Raw genomic sequence first — 20140 nt, 5'->3', positions numbered from 1 at the left:
TCCTTGGCCTCGATCACTGACTGCCTGCCTTTCCTCCTCCTTCTCTTTCCACCCCGCTCCCTCTCTCCATCTGCCGCTGCAGCACTGCCAGTAACTCCAACCGCAGCACTCCGGCCTGCTCGCCCATCCTCCGGAAGCGGTCTCGCTCGCCAACCCCGCAGAACCAGGACGGAGACACCATGGTGGAGAAGGGCTCAGATCACTCCTCGGACAAGTCCCCGTCCACACCGGAGCAGGGCGTGCAGCGCAGCTGCTCCTCCCAGTCCGGCCGGAGCGGCGGCAAAAATTCCAAGGTGAGAGGGACCCCATTGGAGGTGGTACCTCCTTCTCAGGGGCTGCGGGGAGCGATATTGGGGTGGTGAGCTGGAGGACATCTGCCAGGGTCCTCACGTGATTAACAGCCCTAATGGCCCAGAGATGGTCGTTATCCAGTGAGGTGAGGCGGGACAGGCAGGAGAGACCCTAGGTCAATATCTTCCCCGCTAAGCATTCTTGGCGGGCTGGGCGAGGTAGGGAGGCTCATACTTTTTTTTAGATTTGGAGGGGAGATGCTCTGGGAATCATTAGGGGGTCATCTGCTTATTCCTGCTACCGTTTTCAAATTTGGTCCCTGGAGCGGGGGTAGAAGGGAACATTATTTGGGACAGCTATACTGCTAGGGAGAGTCCTCAGGGAACCTTGCAGAATGCTATTTTTAACCTCCTCCCTGGCCGTCATTCCTGCCTTACCTTTGCACTAATCCACTTGCTACTCACCTGGCAGAGAGGAGGGTGGCAGGGCCCTTCCATCCTCCCAAGGATGTCAGCACTACCGCCTGAGTACCGGGGCCCTTGGCCCATGGATAGGCCTAAAATAGGCCCGGGGGGTGGGGGGGCCTGGGCTAGTTATGGTTCTCCAGAGATGTCCTCCCCCACCCTCGGTCCTTTGGGGAACAGGAGATGTCTTTGTCCAGGGGCTCCTTCAGGAAGCTTTTCTTCACCCTGGGACCCCCAGGGCCTGGGAAGGGATAATTGGGGACCCCTGGGAGGCATGGGAGCTGGCTTCCCACTTGAATTTGTTTTTTGATTTCTTGTTCTTCCTCTTCTTCCCCACCATTTCCCAAATACCTTCTTTGCATGCATGGTCTTAGTCTCACAAGCGCCTCTCAAAAGTAAGCCATCTTTTGTCTCTGTCCTTTTATCTCCCCTCTAGTGTCGATCTGTCTGTAGTGCTCAGCACCCCCTCCCTCTGGCCCTGCCGATTCTGGCCCTTATATCCTGCTTGGTCCCCTTCCCAGAAGGGCCGGCCCCACTGTCCCCCGGCAGGCTGGCTTGGAAGTCATTGAAGGCCCATTTTCACTGCACCTGATGTCGGAGTACAGACCCTCCCCCACTCCCCACCCTGCACCCATGTCTGCCTGCTCCCTGGACACTGCCTCTGGCTGGGAGTTTATTCCCTCCTTACATGGTGCGGTTGAGAAACAGAGTCCTGCTTGGCATTAGTTTCATTCCTTTGGGGCAGGAGACCCCATCTGGTCATACTGCAGGCCCCTCCCCTTTGGTGGTTGATTCTGGATTGACCAGCAGTGGTGAGTGAGGATGGCAGGAGGGCTGCGCTGATTGAGGAGCAGGGGTTCAGGTCAATGAGTTCCTTGGTGCAGCAGCCACGCACTCAGGAGCTCTGCCTGCATGCTCTGTTCCTATTCACTTGAGAGCTGCCCAGCCTGGGCACCCCTTAGCGTTTCTACCCACTGCCCAGACTGGGGCTCATGGTGTGCTTAGGATCCTGAATCATGATCAGAGGGGGGAGCTCTTCTCCCAGAGGGTGGGGTGCCAATGCCTGGAGGTTGGCAAACATTGGCAGACCCTGGAGAGATGTGGTCAGTGCCACATCTTTCCCAGGAGCCCAGGAATTCTGAGGCCATAGGAGAACATGCAGTGAGTGGAGGGTGAGCAATAGGTGTTGGGGAACGGCAAGGCCCATGGGGCCAGGGGGCGGGATGCAGCCTGAAGAAGGGGAAGCCGAGGATGACTTAATAATAGTCCCAAGTCTCTCAGAGCTTTGGGGAGGAGGAGGGTGAACAGCTGTTCCCTTTCCTGAGGGAAGGACAAGGGGCAACGCGGCTAGTCCTGTAGTCTGTGACCTTCAGACTAAATGGACATCTTGGCTCTGAGGATTTTAAATGGCCGTCGCTGGCTGTGGACAAGGGAGGAGGAGCTTCACCTGGAGTGAGGAAGCCAGCAGGAGATTTCTGTGGGCTCCAGCAGCTTGGCAGGTGCAGGGATGTCTGATATCTGGGGATGGGGTTTTGAAATGCCCTGTGGCAGCCCCTCTTGAGTGCCTCCCACCTCTGGCTTGATGTGGGACTAGTGGGTGCTGGAGGCTCAGTTGGCAAGAGGAAGGATATGGCCTGACATGGGCATCAGGCTCCCCGCTCCCTGCTCCTGCACACTTTTCCATCCAGACTGTACACCCCAAGCGTGACTCTTGAGTGGTTGGGGATGTTCTGTAAGCTCCGAGGCAGGATGAATCATTTGAATGGGGTAGCCAGGACAGGCGTCAGGGACCAGGTAGAATTCCGAGTGGGATTTTGGAGAGGCTAAAAGGAGACATAATGAAGGGACTGAGAGCCGAGCAGGAATCAGGAGCCAATCTGGGCCTTTTTGTAGGAACTGAGGAGGGAGGGGCTGGGGTGAGCGCAGGTCTCCTTTCTCCTGGGCGATTGGGTGGATGCCACGCCCATCCCTGGCAGACACATTCTGAGTTTTCTGACATTGGTTCCCCACTTCCCCACCTCATTCTCCCACTGATCATCGCCATCGACACCTGCCCTGCCATCCTTTCAATGGAGTCAACATAGGACGGGCTTGTGCGAGGAGGGACACCGTAGTATCCCAGGTGGAGCTGGGAGCGGCTGTATTGGCCTGGGACGTGCATGTGCAGGACACACAGACTTCAGAAGAGGAAGACAAGAACCAGTAGGGGAATTAGGTTCTTTGAAGGCCAGGGCCTGGAGCAGATAGTGCAGCGAAAAGAGGAGGGTCTGGTAGCGGGATGGGGACATGCCCCTCCCCAGTGGAACATCTTCTGGGGTTAATCACATGTATTCCCAGCAAGTCATTTCATAGCTATTTTTACTGATACTGTTGTAGCTAGTCCACCTCACTTCCTGTCTCCTGGCTACCCCAGAGGACACCATGCCTTATATTTTTTGGGCAAGCTGGCCAGTGCCTCTGCTTCTCCCTAGGTCCCATGCACGGGATCTTTCTTTTCTTCTCTGGGCCTCAGTTTCCTCATTTGCTACTATGTAGGCATGGCACCAGGTGATCGCTAAGGCCCGACCCCTCTGGATCCATCACTGTGCAGCCCGGGCGAGCCCTCCTAGGTGCAGCCCTGCCCCAGCACTTCCCTCCCGATGAGTTTGTGCTGCCGCTCAGCTTCCGCCCTGTAGTGACAGCCTGTGGCCACCAGAGGGAGCAAGGGGCCGTTCTACCGCTCTCCCACCTGCCCTGAGGGCGCGCGCAGCAGGTGCGGCAAAGCACGGCTCCTCCTGCCCAGCTGCACGCCTCCCGCCCTCCCACCGCGGTGCGGGCATCGCCCTCGCGCCGTGGCACTGACCCTCCTTTGACTTTCCTTTTTTTTTCAAATCTAATTTTTGTGGTTTGTTTTCCAGTATGACAGACTTAACCTGATCAAAGTAAGAATTGTTTTTTATTTCTAATTCCTACTAAATGTAGAGCTCCCCTAGTCCCTGCCCGCCCCCCCGCCACACCCCGCACCTTAATCTTCCAGACTCCCAGAGCCTTTGCTGTGCGAGATGTTTATGGAAACCACCTCCCAGTAACCTGGGTCTGTTTCCAGGGGCCTTGCATTCCGATAAGTGCTTGCTTTTCAGACCTTCTAGGGAAAATGATAGAAATGAGCGTGTCCCCAACAGCTGTGTCTTTGTCCTGACTCCCTTCCTCCTCTTTGGCCAAATCCATTTATTATAAGCTGTCAGAGAAGCCTCCATCGCTGCTCCCTGGTTCTGTGCCTGCCTTCCCTCGGACCTGGTCCTCCAGGTAGGGGCTCTGCAGCAAACTAAAGCCAGACGACGGGGGGCGCCCCTCCTCACCCTCAGAGGCCTGCAGCTCCTCTGACTTCCCTGCACCTGTGGGTCTGGGTCCTTCCTGTCTGGCAGCGCCTTTGGGATTCATTTATGGGAATGCAGAACCACAGGCATTGAATGTGCCTCCAACAGGCTGGGCAGAGTTTAGGGACCCCTGCCCACAGTGGACAGGCTCGGGGGCTGCTTTGGACGTGGCTGGAGGGGGGACCCATTGTTCCTGTGGCCCCTCAGTGGCAGCACGTAAGAAGCCGCCTGGAGATTGCTGGTTCAGGGCAGAGCCTCAGCACAGTCCTGCTCCTTGGTATCTTTCACGTTTCTTTTCAGTTCTTTAAACATGTTCTTATCCACCCTTTACAAAAGAGCAAACATTAGATACAAGGGGATCACAAAGCAGTTAGAGACAGGACTGGCTTCCCTGCCTGAGGCTGTGTGTGACCCTCATACTTTGTTCCACACAGATTTGGAAGGCGCAAGCGCCAATGTGCCAGCCCATGCAAAGGGGCCATCTACTTCTGTCTAGCTGGGGCAGGAGGGAGCCCCGTGCAGGAGGAGCCACAGGCATCTGGGGTCCCCCCGTCAGCCCATGTTCCTGTTGCCCCCTTTCCTGCTAGTGTCTTGTACGAAGGTCACGGCATTGATACGAGGAGCTGGGAACTTGGGAGATGGTTTCTCCATTGTGAAGCAGATCTCATGACCTGGGTTGCAGTTGAGGAGACTGTGGGGCCGCTGGGGCCGGCACAAGGAGACTGTGGGGCCGCTGGGGCTGGCCACTCCCAGAGCGCATCTTCCCACTGCTGGGAGGTGTCTTTTGTAATGAACATCCGCACAGCTTCCTGCCCTGTGGGCTCCGAATCAGGGCTTCTGTGTGAGGACTCAGGAAGTGAGCCATCCCTGGGCGCAGACCCCAGACGCCGCCTGCTTGCCCCATCTACCTCCTCCAGAAGTGGGTAGCCTTGGCTGCAATGCCTAGAGGCGAGTTTTCAGGTTGTGGACTCCCATGTGGCCGCACCTTTCTCAGGAAAAAATGGTTTTTAATATTTGGATTTGGGCCCTTTACCTGCTGAGACCTCTGAATTGGAGGTGGGGATGAAGCTATGATGGGAGGGTGTGGCCTTTGGATGGACCGTGGTGACAGGCTTTGTTGGGAAGTGACCCTGGAGAGCACCTTGCAGAGGGGGACTTGCCATTGGCCTCTGGTCACATCCTGGCCATCGAGGGCATGTGTGAGGGCAAAGCTGCTGGGAAGCAGCCCCACCCACGTGAGGCCCCTCAGCCCCCTCCAGCTCCTCTGCGGACTGGTTTCACTGTGCGGGGTGAAGGTGGACCATCTTTACAGAGTTCTGGTGGAATGGGGGAGATAGATCACATGACCAGCGGTCATCACCGTGGGCACACACCCACCCTTGGGTACGTAGTCGCTTCCTCCCCTCTAGACACAGCAGACATTCGAGGACCATGGCTACTCTTGTCTGCCCTTCTGGGTCAGGACGCTTTAACACCACGTGGAGGGGATCCAGACCTCTGCGTAGAGCTAAGGTATTCCACCCAGTGATCCCTAAAACTGAAAATAATCTGAGCTCCACCAAGGGATGGAGCTTAGGCCTGTGTGTGTGCATGCACGTGTGTGTGCGTGTGTATGTGTGTGTGAACGTATGTCTGTGTATATGTGTGTCTCTGTATGTGCGTGTCTCTGTGTGTATGTGCGTGCCTGTGTGTATATGTGTGTGGTGTGTGTGCAAGTGCACATGTATATGTGCATGTCTGCATGTATGTGTGGTATGTGTGTGTGTGTTTGTGTATATGTGTGTACGTGTATTTGTGCGTGTGTGTGGTGTGTATGTGTGCATGCATGTCTGTGAATGTGTACGTGCGTGCGTGTGTGTGCATGTGTGCCTGTGTGTGTAGTGTGTATGTGTGTATGTGTGCGTGTGTGTGAATATGTGTGGTGTGTACATGTGCATGTGTGTATGTGTTTGTGTATATGTACGTGTGTATATTTGTGCGTGTGTGTGTGTATGCGTATGAGTATGTATGTGTATATGTGCACATGAGCTTGCCTATCTGCGTGTCCATCTATCTTTCAAGTGGGATGTACATGAAGGACTACTGGCCATAGGGCTTGAAGACAGACAAGGCATGATCTTAGCTAGCCCTCCTGTTCCCGTGAGACACATTCAGGTCCCCTTTTTCCTGGGTCTGGGAATGGAGAACACCTAAGTTCTGGAGCTGGGGTGGGATCTGTTTTGCTTGTTCGGAATTATGGCACCACTGGGTTGGAATGGACCCTTCAACCTCCTGCCCCATGCAGAACCCCCAAGCACTCCCCGACCATCACAGTTTAGGTACAGCCCATTTTTTGGCACAGGAGGGATTTGCTCACCCGCCTGCTGAGAGTGCAGTTGGAGGGAGTTTTAGGCAGTCCCCTTTCTACCTCGAAAGTGTCCCACCCTGCCTTTTACAGGGAGCTGTCTTAGAGCAGAAGGCTGGGTTGGCCGCCATCACATTTTGCTTCTGGTCAGGGCCCATTTGGGGACTGGGTCTTGAATGCCCACGTGCACCCCTCACCCCATCAGAACCTTGCGATGGGGCTCCAGCTCCCTTCTGGTTGAGCTCTAGCTGGTGCTGCCGCTGCCTGCCACCCCGCCCGCGGTGGGCTTCCATCATGGACTGCTCCCGGGCCTCCTTTCTGGAACTGCCTTGAGAAAGGAGGACCCTTCCTGAGCAACCACATGGGAAGCATTCAGCTGCATTTGGACCCCTCTTCCCTGCCCACCCTCCGCTGTCTGTGTACCCTTCTTCCGGCCCTTCCCCCCATCTCTTCCCTGACTAATTCTACCTTCTCTTTCATTTTCTCATTTCAGAAAAGCCAGAGTTGGTATAATGTAAGTATTCCTGTTTCCCTTCTTGTTGGGTACCTGAGGGGGTTGGAGGTTGGGGGGAAGGGGCGTGGGGTACGATTGGGGGAGGGGGTTGGAGGTTTGGGGGGGAAGGGGCGTGGGGTGCGATTGGGGGAGGGGGTTGGAGGTTGGGGGAAAGGGGTGTGGGGTGCGATTAGGGGAGGGGGTTGGAGGTTGGGGGAAAGGGGTGTGGGGTGAGATTGGGGGAGAGGGTTGGAGGTTGGGGGGGAAGGAGTGTGAGGTGCGATTGGGCTTTCCTGTGGGCTTCTTTCCTTAGCAGCCCCTTTACTCCTAAACCAGCTGCAGCGGTTATTCTCTGCAACAGGACAAGGCAGCCTTGAAGAGGGAGGATTGCATTCAGGGGACCGAGGAGGCGTGGCCAGCTGAGGCTCTTAGATAAGGGTCTATCAAGCCTGAAGGAGGAGACCCATCAGGGAGGGAGTGGCCATTCCAGAGCCGGACAGAATTCTGGTGCTGGGGCAGCCTGGGGGCCTGAACTTCATTTTCTTCCCTTAACATTTCGGGGCAAATCTAGCCGGAAAACTTTCCCCCATTGATAGAAGAGTCAACCCATGTGATGGGCTTTGACCCCTGTCCCAAGGACCCCTTCAACAGCTGCAAAGCATGCCCTTCCTACAGGACCTCCTGGTGCTTGGGGCCGTGGTGAAGGTGTGGCGTGGGGCCACTGTCTAGGTCATCCTGGGGGCGCCCTGTGCAGCTGCTGCATACCTAGAAACTGTTGTGGAGTAAGCAGGCCTGGCGGAGGCCACAGCCTCTCAGTCACACAAACTGGGTGGTGGGATTTGGACGTTTTCCCCTGCAGAGCAGCTGTCTGAGCTCTCGGCTGGCCCCCGCCGTGTGTTCTGCCCTTTGGGGACTTCACAGTGGAGGGGCTGACCTCAGATGACCCTCTGAGCCTGCCCTCCTCACACCTAACTCTGATGAATCCTGGGAAAGCCATCTTTGCCCCCTCCCTGGACACACCAGGTTCTGCTCCAGCAGGAGACGTGGGCATGGAGTAGCTGTGGCTGTGAAGGACAGAGTTGAGGAGGGCACTCTGGCCAGGGGATGGGCTGGAGGGGAGAGGCATGGGTTTAATGTAGGGACAGGGTTGCAGATCAATTGTGTGGGCTGGTGTGTGTTTTCCTACTTGGCGCTGGGCGTTTCTTCAAAGTCAGGCATGTGCTCACGAGTCCTGTGGCTGCCAACATCCTGCTGCCCAGTGACCAGCTCTTCCTGGGTGCTGTTGATCTGCAAGCCTTGGCCACCACCTGCCCAGCACCACAAACAAGGCAGAATTTGGTGGGCTGTGCTGAGTTGTGGAGAGGAGTTACGGGCTGAGGTATCTTGGGGTGGGAGAGAAGCCAGACTCTACTTCTATCTCTGAGCCAGCCCATTACCTTCTAGGAGGTTTCCTGGCCTGTGGCCTCAGTAGAGGGGAGGGGGGTGAGTGCTGAGCTTCCTGGGAGCGACCCGCAGCCCAGCTGTCATGGGGACCCCAGCATCCTTCACTCAACTCCCCCTGGCACCTTTTTGAGCAGCATCGCACAAATTCAGGCTCCCGTAGGGGAACAGGACCCACGTGGCTGCAGGCCTGTTAGACAGTTCAGACATCCCCGTTTGGACAGGCCAGCCCCTGTCCGTGTTGCTAATCTCTTTCTTCTTCTCATCTGTCATTGCTCTTTTTATTGCTGATTAGCTCAGCCTTTTGTTTCGTCTCAGCCTATGCTTCCTTGGCTTCTTCTCAGCCCTTTGCTCTCTGACTCTACCCCTTTCCTTTCTTTTAATCTCCCACCATTTGCTTGTTTCTCTGATTTCCACTCTCCCAGGTAGGTTTCCCTCTCTGTCTGATTCCAACAGGCTTTACTTTCTCCCCTTCTCTCCGCCATCCTTTCCCCCTGATTCCTTCTCCCTTAGCCTCCGCCTGAGTACTCTGCATAGCAATGGGGTAGAAGCAGATGCTGTCTCCTGGCTGGAGGATGGGGTGGGCCAGAAGTCAGGGGTTCAGATGACACATACGAGAGCCAGCGGAGGAGCTGGGCATGACGGAGACTTGCTTTTCTGATGGTGCCACCTGCGCCAGGGGTGTACAGAAGCGGTTGGACCTCAGCGACTCTTTGAATCATCCCTTGGGATGTTCTCTTTTCCCGGCCTTGTCCTTCCTCTTCCTTTATTAATTCTCACTTGTCTCCTTTCACCCTCCACCCTCTCATCCCAAGTGCATTACAAAAACATCCCTGACTCTCCACTTAGCTCAGATCATTCATTCTCAGAGGCCAAGCACCCAAGGGGCTCTTTGCTGAGGAGTGTGTGGGGCCGTCCTCTCCTGGAGTCGTGCGGCCCCCCTGGGAGTCTGCCCTCAGGTAACAGGGCACCCCTGCTCCTTCAGTGTGCAGTGCTCATGTCCGTGCTCTCGTGTGCAGATGCCTCCTCAGGAGCTGCAGCTGAACAAGCTCCTCTCCCCAGCACCCCTCCACAGCTGTCATCTGCGCCTCTTCAGGAGGCCCTTGCCCTGCCCCTGCTGCGTTGACTTGGTTTCCTGTGTTCCTTTAGGGAGCTTTTCTGTGTTCCTTTAGGGAGCTCCGTCTTCCTGCCCTGCCTCTGCTGGGCTGCTTGGAATCTGCCCTTCAGGCAGGATCCCTCTCCCCTTCTCAGCTTTGCTGGCTGGCCCTCTATAACCTCTCTCTGGATCCTAGGGTCAGCGCTCCAGCCATTCTGATATCTGAGGCTCATTCATCACACTGGAAGTCCTTCAGATAGGTAAAGGCATTGTAATGCCCAGCCCTGGGGATGCTTAGGAAACCCCTGGCTGGAATCAGAGGAGTGAGGGCCAGTGCCCTGCAGAATCGCTGATGGTGGCAAGAGCATTCAGGCCCACTGGAGCAGCCTGGGTCTGGTAGGAAAGGAAGCCCAGCCACCACCCAGCCCATGCCCCAGCCTCCCCCTTCACCTGCTGCCTCTCTGCAGAAGACAAAAGCATTTCCTTTTACATGGCTAGCCAGAGAGGAGCCATTGCCATGATGACAAACATGCTTGGTCCAAAGAGTGAGTCATGCGGAGGCAAGTGGCTGGACCCCAGGGACACGGGGAGAGGCTGTGGCAGGAGAGTGTCAGGTCCAGAGTGGGGTTTGAAGGCTGTGCCATCTACAGGTACCCTGAGTCCTCCCAGGCCTGATTATATGTACTCCTCCAGTGCTCCAGTCTACCACCCCAGTCTTAATCAGGGCCCTCCAATCAAGGGAGCTGTCCCAGTAGACATGAGATGGAGGGAAAAGCAGAAATAGGATTTTGCCTTCAGCAGGGAGCCAAGGGCAGAGTTGAGGGGCAACCTGGCTAGGGCCGTTGGGGCAGGAGGGGTGAAATTTACTCCCCCTCAGCCCCCAAGGGGGCATAAGGTCACAGGGGCTTCTTTCCTTGGCCTCCTGGTGCATTCCTGCGGGCAGTCTTCTCTATGGCAGCCCAGGAAGGAGCATTTCTGAGATCAGAGCACAGGAGCCCAAACCCTGGCAGCTGCCTGAGACTTAGCACCCTGCTTACCTGAAGCACCTGCAGTTAGGGCTGCAGCTTTGTGGAGGAGAGGGAGGGATGGTGCCAAGCCTGGGGAGTGGCTGGCGTAAGTGAGAGAGCAAAAGAACAGAGGTTTATAGGAATGGAATTCAGGGTGTTGGGGGTGGGCAGTGGAGAGGGTAGGAGACCTGTCTGGCACCTGGCCTTGCCCCAGGACTGACGATGCTCCTCCACCTCTGTCTGTCTCCCCTCTGTATTTACTCCCAACTTGAAGGGTCTTCCTGGCTCCCATCCTGCATTTTTCAGATGAGCCCCCAGCCCAGCCCCACCCCTTCTCTACCCTTCTGCATAGCCCCCATGCCTGCCTCAGTCTCCCTTTCCCTCCTTTGCTCGGTTACCTCCTCGTCTCCAATCCCACATCTGGCTTCTGCCTATCCGGATTTGGCTGCAAGGTCAGAGTTTCCTGTGTGGATCTTAACTGGTTTCTTCCTAGGTGAGATCAATGCTCCACCGAAATCCATCTGTTTTCTCCTGGGCTCCTCCACTCCCTCCTTCTCGCCGTCCCTGGGAAGAGGGTACCACTTGGTCCCAGCTCCTGATGTTTGCCGTAGAGTTAATGTTTAGCCCAGGGTCAATTCCTTCTCTGCTGACTCTCACCCAGCCCTGCCCAGCCCTTGGTGTGGGTGTGGGGGAGACAAAGCCTTCTGCGTACGGGGCTCATCTCCCAGGGCTTTATCTCACAGGGCGCATCGTGTCTCTATCTCACCCCTTACAGCCCAGGCAGCCACTTGGCCTGTAGCAATTCTCAGATGTTTTCGGGTAGTTACTGTAAGGATCCAGAGTCTCTTGGAGCTACCTACAGCTTACATACTGGGGTCTGGTGTCATCCCAAGGGAGGCATTCTGGTCACCTTGGAAAATGGACTTGCTACGTTTGCCTGCCACACTGCTCAGGATAGGGCTGACATGCAGGGCGAAGAGAAGCTCACACGTGTGCTGGAGAGAGTGTTGGCAGCGACCAGGCACTGACATGCCAAACCTATGGAACCAGGGATCTTTGTGTGTACATGTAAGATGCAGTGTCAACAGGCATCCTTTGAGAGGTAGATAAGGAATGCATTCACTTGGTAAATACTTTCTTAGCACCTGATACAGTATCCCTTATCCAAAATTTTTGGGATCAGATGTGTTTTGGATTTCTGATTTTTTTTTTTTTTGATTTTGGAATATTTACATATATATATACACACACATATACACACACATATATATCTCAAATGAGATATCTTGGGACCCAAGTCTAAACACCAGACTTATTTCCTATATCACTTATACATATAGCCTGAGGATAATTTTATATAATATTTTAAATAATTTTATGCACCAAGGAAAGTGCTGACTATGTTTTGACCGGGATGTGTCACCTGAGCAGCCTGTCACGTGAGGTCAGGTGTGGAGTCTTCTGCTTGTGGCATCATGTTGAGGCTCAAAAGGTTTCACGTTTTCGGATTAGAGATGCTCAACCTGTATCTGCAACACTTCGCGGCAAGTGCAGGAGAAGATATGAACCTGTTTGAGGCATAGATCCTTCCCGGAGAAGGCGTCCTTCTGTTAGAGTGAGACATGCTACACCACGAATGGAGAGCCGCATCTGCATCCACGGGGTGTCCCTCTAGAGAGGATTGTAGGAGTTTGTTAGGGGAGGGTTTGCGGGAGGAGTCAGACTCTTCTACTTTCTCCAACACTGTTTACCTGGGAGAATCCAGGTTCCTCTGAATTAGCATCTTTGGAATCTACTTTTTTTTTCTTTTGAGAGTCTCCCTCTGCTGCCCAGACTGGAGTGCAGTGGTGCGATCTCGGCTCACTGCAACCTCCACCTCCGAGGTTCGAGCGGTTATCCTGCCTCAGCCTCCTGAGTAGCTGGGATTACAGTCACCTGCCACCATGTATGGCTAATTTTTATATATATATATATATATATATATAATATATTTGTAGTGGAGACGGAGTTTTACCATGTTGGCCACGCTGGTCTCACACTCCTGACTTCAAGTGATCAGCCCACATTGGCCTCCCAAAGTGCTGGGATTACAGGCATGAGCCACCGTGCCCAGCCTGGAATCTACACTTTTAAATGTGTTCACTGGGCCATTTTTAAGTAAAGTTTGGGGGCTGCTTTATTAGATTACTAAGAATCCTAAGACAAAAGTACCATTCCTCATCCTATGCAGGCCAAGACCCTTCTGGCAAGGTGGTCGAGCTGGGAAGGGTGAGGGGGCGGCCCCATTTGTTTTAAGGGTCTGACTTTTCCTGGGAATCCACATCTTCCCAGCCCCACTGCTGTCTCATCCCTGTCCCTAGCTTCTTGGTCTGGGGCCTTTCTTGCCCCGTTGGCCTGGCTTTCATTTCCCTGGATTTTGCTGCTTTGAAGACCAAAATCTGTGCTTTTGGTATTGCTACTTTGCCCTTAAGATCTGACAATGTTTTTGGGCTTGATCCCCCTCTTGCTAATGCTGGAGGTTGTACAGGGTCCATGGGAAGGAAGAAGGTGCCTCAGACAGATCCTGAAGCTGTTGATCTCAGCTTCTCCGCCACCAGCATGTCTGAAACTGGGTCAGCAAAATCCCCAGGCTGCTACTGCTGCTATGGGGAAGTTAGTGGATGGATGGGTTGGTGAGGTTTAAGAGTGTCTCCAGGAAGTCCCTGGCGACTTGAGTCTCACATTTCAGATTTCATACTAACAGCAGTGCCCCGCTGCCTCCCCTCCCTACTCCACGCCTCCATGTGGAGCCCTGGCCAGCAACTTTCCATTGCAGGAAACATCTGCTGGGGAGGCCAGGCTCAGCTGGGGGTTACTGGAGGACGTTGGCCGGGACCATCACCCAGATCCTGTAACTTGAAGCATGTATAGGGCCCTGCTCTGCCCGCCCACCCGTTCTGCCCCCCTCCTTCCCTCCCTGTCTGCCACGGGTGACTCTAACAAAGAAGCTGTTTGCTGGTCAGGCGAGCAGAGCAGGGGCTGAGGAAGGGAGTGTGTGTTGGGCTGGAGGTGAGAGCAGGCCCTGTTGCTGCAGCCAGTGGTGGCTGCTCTGCCTGGGTGAGGGCTGTGAGTCATAGCCCAGTGCCCGCCCAGGGTAGAGGTTGATTAAACGTGCCACTCTATGGGACAGACCAGGACTGGGGAGCTGGGCATTCGGTTCCTTTACTGGAGTTTCAGACCAACTATGAGTCACTCTGCTGCGTGTGAATGATTGGTGGGGCTAGACCCTAGACCCGGCTGTGGATCATCGCTGTCCTGCAGAGTCTGCTTGTCTACCCGGGGCCTGCCTTCCAGACCTCCAGCTGGCCCTGGGCACCTGCTGTGCCATCTGCATCCTCTGGACCCTTGGGGTGACTGTCTGCACTGACCAGGGGGAGGTGCATGACCACACCACCTCTGGGCTACTCTCCGCCCGTGGACCAGCCAAGAAGGACAAAGCAGAGCCTGCCATGGGAGACTGGCCAGCCAGCTTGCCCTGAGAACCGCACCGACCACCTCCTCTCACTTGTGAAGCTTCATGCTGGACACGTAGTTCTAGGAGCCGAAGGACACTTGTCAGAGTCACACAGGCCCTCTGCCGAGAAACCAGAGGCCGCCCATCCACAGTCAAGCCAGGGGAGACCAACTCTTTTCATCGTGTGGGGACAGTCGGGAGTCAGTGCTGAGGGAGCCAGGCGTCACTGGGAAGGGCAGCCGTGCTGGGCAATGGAATCGCTGACGGAGTCGGGGGTCCTCTGGAGTCTCCTGCTGGAGCAGGAGAGCCAGCTGCTGCAGTGGTACCTGAAGCAGCTTGGCCATGCACCTGCTGCCACTGAACACCATTGCTGGCACGGATCTGAGGAAATCCCAGCCGTGAGTGTGTGACCCAGTTTCTCTGAGTCTCTGTGGTAGTTCTGCACCCTTGTCATGCCACTTGGCTCTCCTACCCGAAGGCCCCAGATTTGACAATCTTGGAACCAGAATTATTTGACCATTTTAAATTGAACTAGGTGAGCCAGGTCCCACCTTTGGGGTTGCAGGAGGGAGAGGGCTGGGGTCTCTGGCTTCAAGAGGCTGCATGGTGGCAGGCCCAGCATGCCCACCTGATGTGCCTGCCATCCGCACAACAGCCCTGTGGAATAGACATGTGTTGGTTGGATGAAGGAGTCTCCAGACTGGCTGACTTAGCAGGCCAGGGCTGGATTCACCCGCCCCTCTCCCTGCTGCTGCTACAGCTTTGTTTTAAGGAAAGTAGGGGCCCCCTAAATTTGCCTGTGGGTTGGAGACTGTGGTCAAATGCCCTGTACCTCCACTTCTGTGGATACCTGAGCTGTCACTGGATATGCGAGAATCAAGGGGGAGAAGGCACTAGGACAGAAAATTAGAAATAGGAAGACTTGGGGCTTCAAGGGGTTGGAGGTCTGACATCCAGTTTCACCTGAAGTGTGTTTGGGGTCTCCTGGTCGGCTGCTCCTCAGGCTGACACTGGAACTTTGTAAATATGAAGACCCAGTAGAGGGCTTGGAAGGCTAGTGGGGGCCCCAAAGCAGGTGAACATCTCATTCTCAAGGGAGTGCGCTCTTTTGGGGAAGCCCTTCTGCTTCCTCTTGGCAGGAGGACCAGGAGCAGGTACCCTTCAGAGGCAGCACAGAGCGGGGGCTCAGACAGCACAGAGTCAGACTGCCTCACTCGTATTCCACTCCCAAGTTGCTTAACTTCACTGTTTCTCAATTTCCTCAAGTGCAAAATGGGAGAATAAAAATAATCTGGGGTCTGATGCAATGACCCACGCACAGGGCTTATGGCTGTGCTTGGCACGTGATAATAACTCCGTGTGAGCCGCACAGCAGCACGAGAAGGTCACTTAGGCATAATGAGAACTCACTGGCGATCAGGTGGTCAAGCTGGGGTTTTCAGTGTGTGGACTCTGTTCTAAGAGGCAAGGGGGCCATCTAGATTCCATATCTCAGTACCAGTTTGAAACTAATCCATGGGCCAGAGGAATGTTGTTTTCTAAGGTTTTGTTTTGTTTTGTAGCCATAGGCTACACCCTAGGCTGAGGGTCAGCAGCACTGTCTCTGGGTAGGTGGTCAGTGCATCATAGATGGAGTGCGGGTGTCTCCCTGTAGCCGTGCGTGGCTCGTCCCAGGTTGTGCACTTGCTTTCGTCTGTCATCCCTGGTGCTCCTCCTCTATGGGCACATATTTTCTTTTTAGTTTCTTTTTTATTCTTTATTTTTTAAATGTAAGATTGTAAGCCCTCAGGTCGGGTGCGGTGGCTCACTCCTGTAATCCCAGCACTTTGGGAGGCTGAGGTGGGTGGATCACTTGAGGTCAGGAGTTTGAGACCAGCCTGGCCAATATGTTGAAACCCTGTCTCTAGTAAAAATATAAAAATTAGCCAGATGAGGTGGCACATACCTGTAGTCCCAGCTACTTAGGAGACTGAGGCAGGAGAATTGCTTGAACCCGGGAGGCAGAGGTTGCGGCGAGCCAAGATCACACCACTGCACTCCAGCCTGGGTGACAGAGCGAGACTCTGTCTAAACAAACCAATAAACAAACAAGATTGTAAACCCTCAAAGGGCAGGATTTCGGTGTATTCAGCTGGCTCATGGGATTTCCAAGGAGGATTTGCTAAGGCAGTTTCTGGGTATGAGCCTCTCCGAGGCAGCCGTGTTGCCGGGAGGGAGGTGAGCACAGAACCGGGGGTCATGAGATCTGACACTGACCAGCTGAGGAGCTGGGGCAGGGGGCTTCTCTCTGGCCCTGGTCTCTTCCTCGATGCTGTAAGGATTGGATTAGATAATGTAAGGATGGAGAGGGGAATTGGATGCCTCTCCTGTGCCAGTTGTGTTTTTTAGTTCTCTACCTGTGTGCTTATTGCAGTACTGGTTTTATGTTTTATGTGATTTCTTAGAAAATCATGTCTTTTCCACACAGCCAAGTGCTCACTCTGGTAGTCATGACAACACCTTCTTCTGAGAGGTGCTCTGGGCAACATCATGGGGCACTGGGCAGCCTTCTTGGGTCCCTGCTTCACTGTCAAGGTGGTGTTGGCAGAAGGCAGAACAGCAGTAGCTGGCATGGTGGATCCCAGGAAGCACCCTGGAGGTGTCCCTCCTTCCTTTCTCTTATCGGGGTATAATGAGAGCCCCCCCTTGCTGTATCTGACAGTTTCTCATTGGTGGAGGCCCTGACTGCAAAGTGTTTCCAGGCACCAGATTCTCCCCACTGTGTTTCTCCGCACCGAGCCCCGTTCCTCAGCCTGGCCTCCTAGGGTCTGTAGGAGGGCAGAGCCTCATCTTTGCTTTTTAAACACACAAGCAAGTGCTCCTCCTCTTGCCCTTCCTTGCTAACCCCACAGAACCGGGGTGCGTCTGCTAACCTTGGCCATTGTCACGCAGGTGTTAAGCCCCACCTACAAGCAGAGAAATGAAGACTTCAGAAAGCTCTTTAAGCAGCTTCCAGACACGGAGCGCCTCATTGTTGGTGAGTTGGGTGACCTGGGAGGGGATGGGGAGGAAGTCTGGGGAGCCCCCGGCATAGCACTCAGGGTGCTTCTGTCTAGAGCCCTCAAGCCAACCCAAGTAAGCAAGGGAACAGGGAGAGAGGCTGTCCAGAGCCCTGGACCCAGCTGTCAGGGCTCCAGGCTGAGTACCAGGCTTGTGGCAGCCTCGAGAGCCCAACCTGGAGTGAGTCACTGGCACTTTTATCTCTGCAGGTGGCCCGGTGGCAGAAGGGGTTAGCATAGTTGTGGATGGGGGAGGGAAGTTAGTTGAATTTTGTTGGTCTTTCCCACCTCTAGCTTCCTTGGCCCACTTTGCCATCACATTTATTTATCTGCCTCTAGGCAGTTGCACGTCACGCCACCTTTACGCTCCTTGTCATGAGATGGTAGGGACTTCCTTGGCTGCTAGTTCAAGTGCCTGGCACCCCTTGTCCATGGTGGGCGCTGGGCTCCCCCAGTGCTCGTGGGAGGGATGACATGCCTACTCTGCAGTGGTTTGCTGAAAATGCTTCCTGCCTCTGAGCTCCCCTATCTCCGCTCCTACCACAGATTACTCATGTGCACTCCAAAGAGACATTCTCCTTCAGGGCCGACTCTACCTCTCTGAAAATTGGATCTGCTTCTACAGCAACATCTTCCGCTGGGAAACTCTGGTAAAGACCTGGGCATGCTCCCCTGAGCTGTCTCCTTAGCTGTGGCTGAGCAAGCTGCCCTCCCTTTCTTCCTTTTGCTGACTTCATGCTCTTCCCAAGCCTTTGCGTAATTAACAAAAGCATGCCTGAGTCTTAAAAGATACTCAATTCTAAGTCCCAATAATAAGGTCTCCTCTGCCATGTTTCCCCTTCCTCTCTCCCCTTTGGGTGTGGAAGAGAGGACTGGGAGCATTTGCTTTTGTCAAATGCAGGCAAATATTTGGCATGAGTGACTGCAGGAGGAGGCATAGTCAAGTAGAAAGGGCTTTGACCTTGGGACTCTGAAGAACCGGCTTGCACAATTTCTGGGTTCTGCAACTAATTAGCAGCGTGATTTTAGGCTAGTCCTTTCTTTGCCTCTGTTTCCTCATTCCATACACTAAGGAAGAGAAAGATTAACTAGATGTTTTTTCGTTTGTTTTTTTTAGACAGAGTTTCACTCTTGTTGCCCAGGCTGGAGTGCAATGGCAGGATCTTGGCTCCCCGCAACCTCCATCCCCCAGCCCCTGAGTTCAAGCAATTCTCTTGCCTCAGCCTCCTGAGTAGCTGGGATTACAGGCATGCGCCACTACACCCAGCTAATTTTGTATTTTTTAAGTAGAGACGGGGTTTCTCCATGTTGGTCAGGCTGGTCTTGAACTCCTGACCTCAGGTGATCCACCTGCCTCAGCCTCCCAAAGTGCTGGGTGTACTGATATGAGCCGCCATGCCTGACCTAACTAGGTGATTTTTATGGTCCCACCCTGCACCAGTATTCTGTGTTTCTGTAAGTGGCAAATAATGGCAGGACCTCTGCACATTTAGCAGACTATGTAGAAATTAGAAAGCTCCTTGCCCAAGAATCAAGATACTCATGGCTGTAGACAAGGCTCAGTCCCCACTTTGCTGTTTGCCCACTGTGAAATAAAGGGGTAAACCAGATGATCACCAGTGTGGCCTTTTTCAGGGTTATAAATATGTGATCTGATTGTCCCTGTCTACACTAGCTCCCCCTGAACACCATTTACCTGACTTACTAATGCCCCCCTTTGCTTGTTACCCATTCTCTGTCCTCTTGGATGCCAGCTGACAGTCCGTTTGAAAGACATCTGTTCCATGACTAAAGAAAAAACAGCTCGCCTCATTCCCAATGCCATCCAAGTTTGCACTGATTCAGAAAAGGTAAGTGGAGTCTTACTCTGGCCTTTCTAATCCTCCCTTACACCCCCTACTCTTGTATTTCTGCCCTTTCTTGAATTGCATGAATATGGAGGCCAATAGGATAGGGATGAGAGGCGCTAAGGGTGGTGCAGATTCCAGGAACCACCTCCTGGATGGACAGGCTGGGCGAGGCTGAGGAGGGGGAGGATGGAGTGGCCAGACATTGGACCTGGAGCCAGAATACCTGAATTTGAGTCCCTCGACTGTTAACGTGTTGTGTAGTATGTTTGAGCCTAAGTTTTTTCACCTGCAAAATGGAGCCAGCAATACCTATTTAACACAGTCTTGAAATGATATCACATATCTGAAAACACTAAATTGTAAAGCAGTATGCAAATGTTAAGTAGTCGTCATTATGTATGAGCTTAGCTGATTGTCTCTCGAGAGGATGGGGCGTCAGATAGAAAATGGATTGTCCTTATCAGTATGGGGAGGATATGTCAGCTAAAATTCAGGACAGAGCAAACTTTTCACTAGAGCCTGAAGATGAAGGGGTCCAAGGCTAGGGGTAGACTGGGTTTCTGCTGAAGGCCGAGTTCACAGTTTGGACTCAGGCAGTTTGGTGGCAAGAGTCAGGAGACTGTGGGGTCAGATAGTGTTTGGTTTGACCTATATTTATTTGTTTGTTTGTTTGTTTGTTTATTATAGTTTAAGTTCTAGGGTACATGTGCATAACGTGCAGGTTTGTTACATATGTATACTTGTGCCATGTTGGTGTGCTGCACCCATCAACTCATCAGCACCCATCAATTCATCATTTATATCATGTATAACTCCCAATGCAATCCCTCCCCCCTCCCCCCTCCCCATGATAGGCCCCGGTGTGTGATGTTCCCTTTCCCGAGTCCAAGTGATCTCATTGTTCAGTTCCCACCTATGAGTGAGAACATGCGGTGTTTGGTTTTCTGTTCTTGTGATAGTTTGCTAAGAATGATGGTTTCCAGCTGCATCCATGTCCCTACAAAGGACACAAACTCATCCTTTTTTATGGCTGCATAGTATTCCATGGTGTATATGTGCCACATTTTCTTAATCCAGTCTGTCACTGATGGACATTTGGGTTGATTCCAAGTCTTTGCTATTGTGAATAGTGCCACAATAAACATATGTGTGCATGTGTCTTTATAGCAGCATGATTTATAATCCTTTGGATATATACCCAGTAGTGGGATGGCTGGGTCATATGGTACATCTAGTTCTAGATCCTTGAGGAATTGCCATACTGTTTT

General features: G+C 53.6%; 1 protein-coding gene across 4 annotated transcripts in view; it reads left to right on the top strand.

The window, feature by feature from the left end:
* Nucleotides 1-20140, top strand: part of GRAMD1B (GRAM domain containing 1B) — a 277996-nt gene that overhangs the window by 222761 nt on the left and 35095 nt on the right. For 3 of the 4 annotated variants that reach the window (XR_004053671.1, XM_030918395.1, XM_010356453.2), the window contains 5 exons: nt 83-293; nt 6949-6969; nt 16916-17000; nt 17569-17672; nt 18777-18872. Coding sequence is in view for 3 of the 4 variants with exons in the window: in XM_030918395.1 (XP_030774255.1) it covers nt 83-293; nt 6949-6969; nt 16916-17000; nt 17569-17672; nt 18777-18872 (517 nt within the window). In the remaining variant the exon portion in view is untranslated. Of the gene's footprint in view, nt 1-82; nt 294-6948; nt 6970-13421; nt 14383-16915; nt 17001-17568; nt 17673-18776; nt 18873-20140 lie in introns of those variants that run through there. The other variant, XM_030918394.1, reaches the window with a different exon arrangement.

This window comes from Rhinopithecus roxellana, chromosome 15 (genome assembly GCF_007565055.1).
Source record: "Rhinopithecus roxellana isolate Shanxi Qingling chromosome 15, ASM756505v1, whole genome shotgun sequence".
In the NCBI taxonomy this organism is placed as follows: Eukaryota; Metazoa; Chordata; class Mammalia; order Primates; family Cercopithecidae; genus Rhinopithecus; species Rhinopithecus roxellana.
The sequence above is the reverse complement of the archived record's forward strand: the minus strand, read 5'-3'. Positions and strand labels throughout refer to the sequence as shown.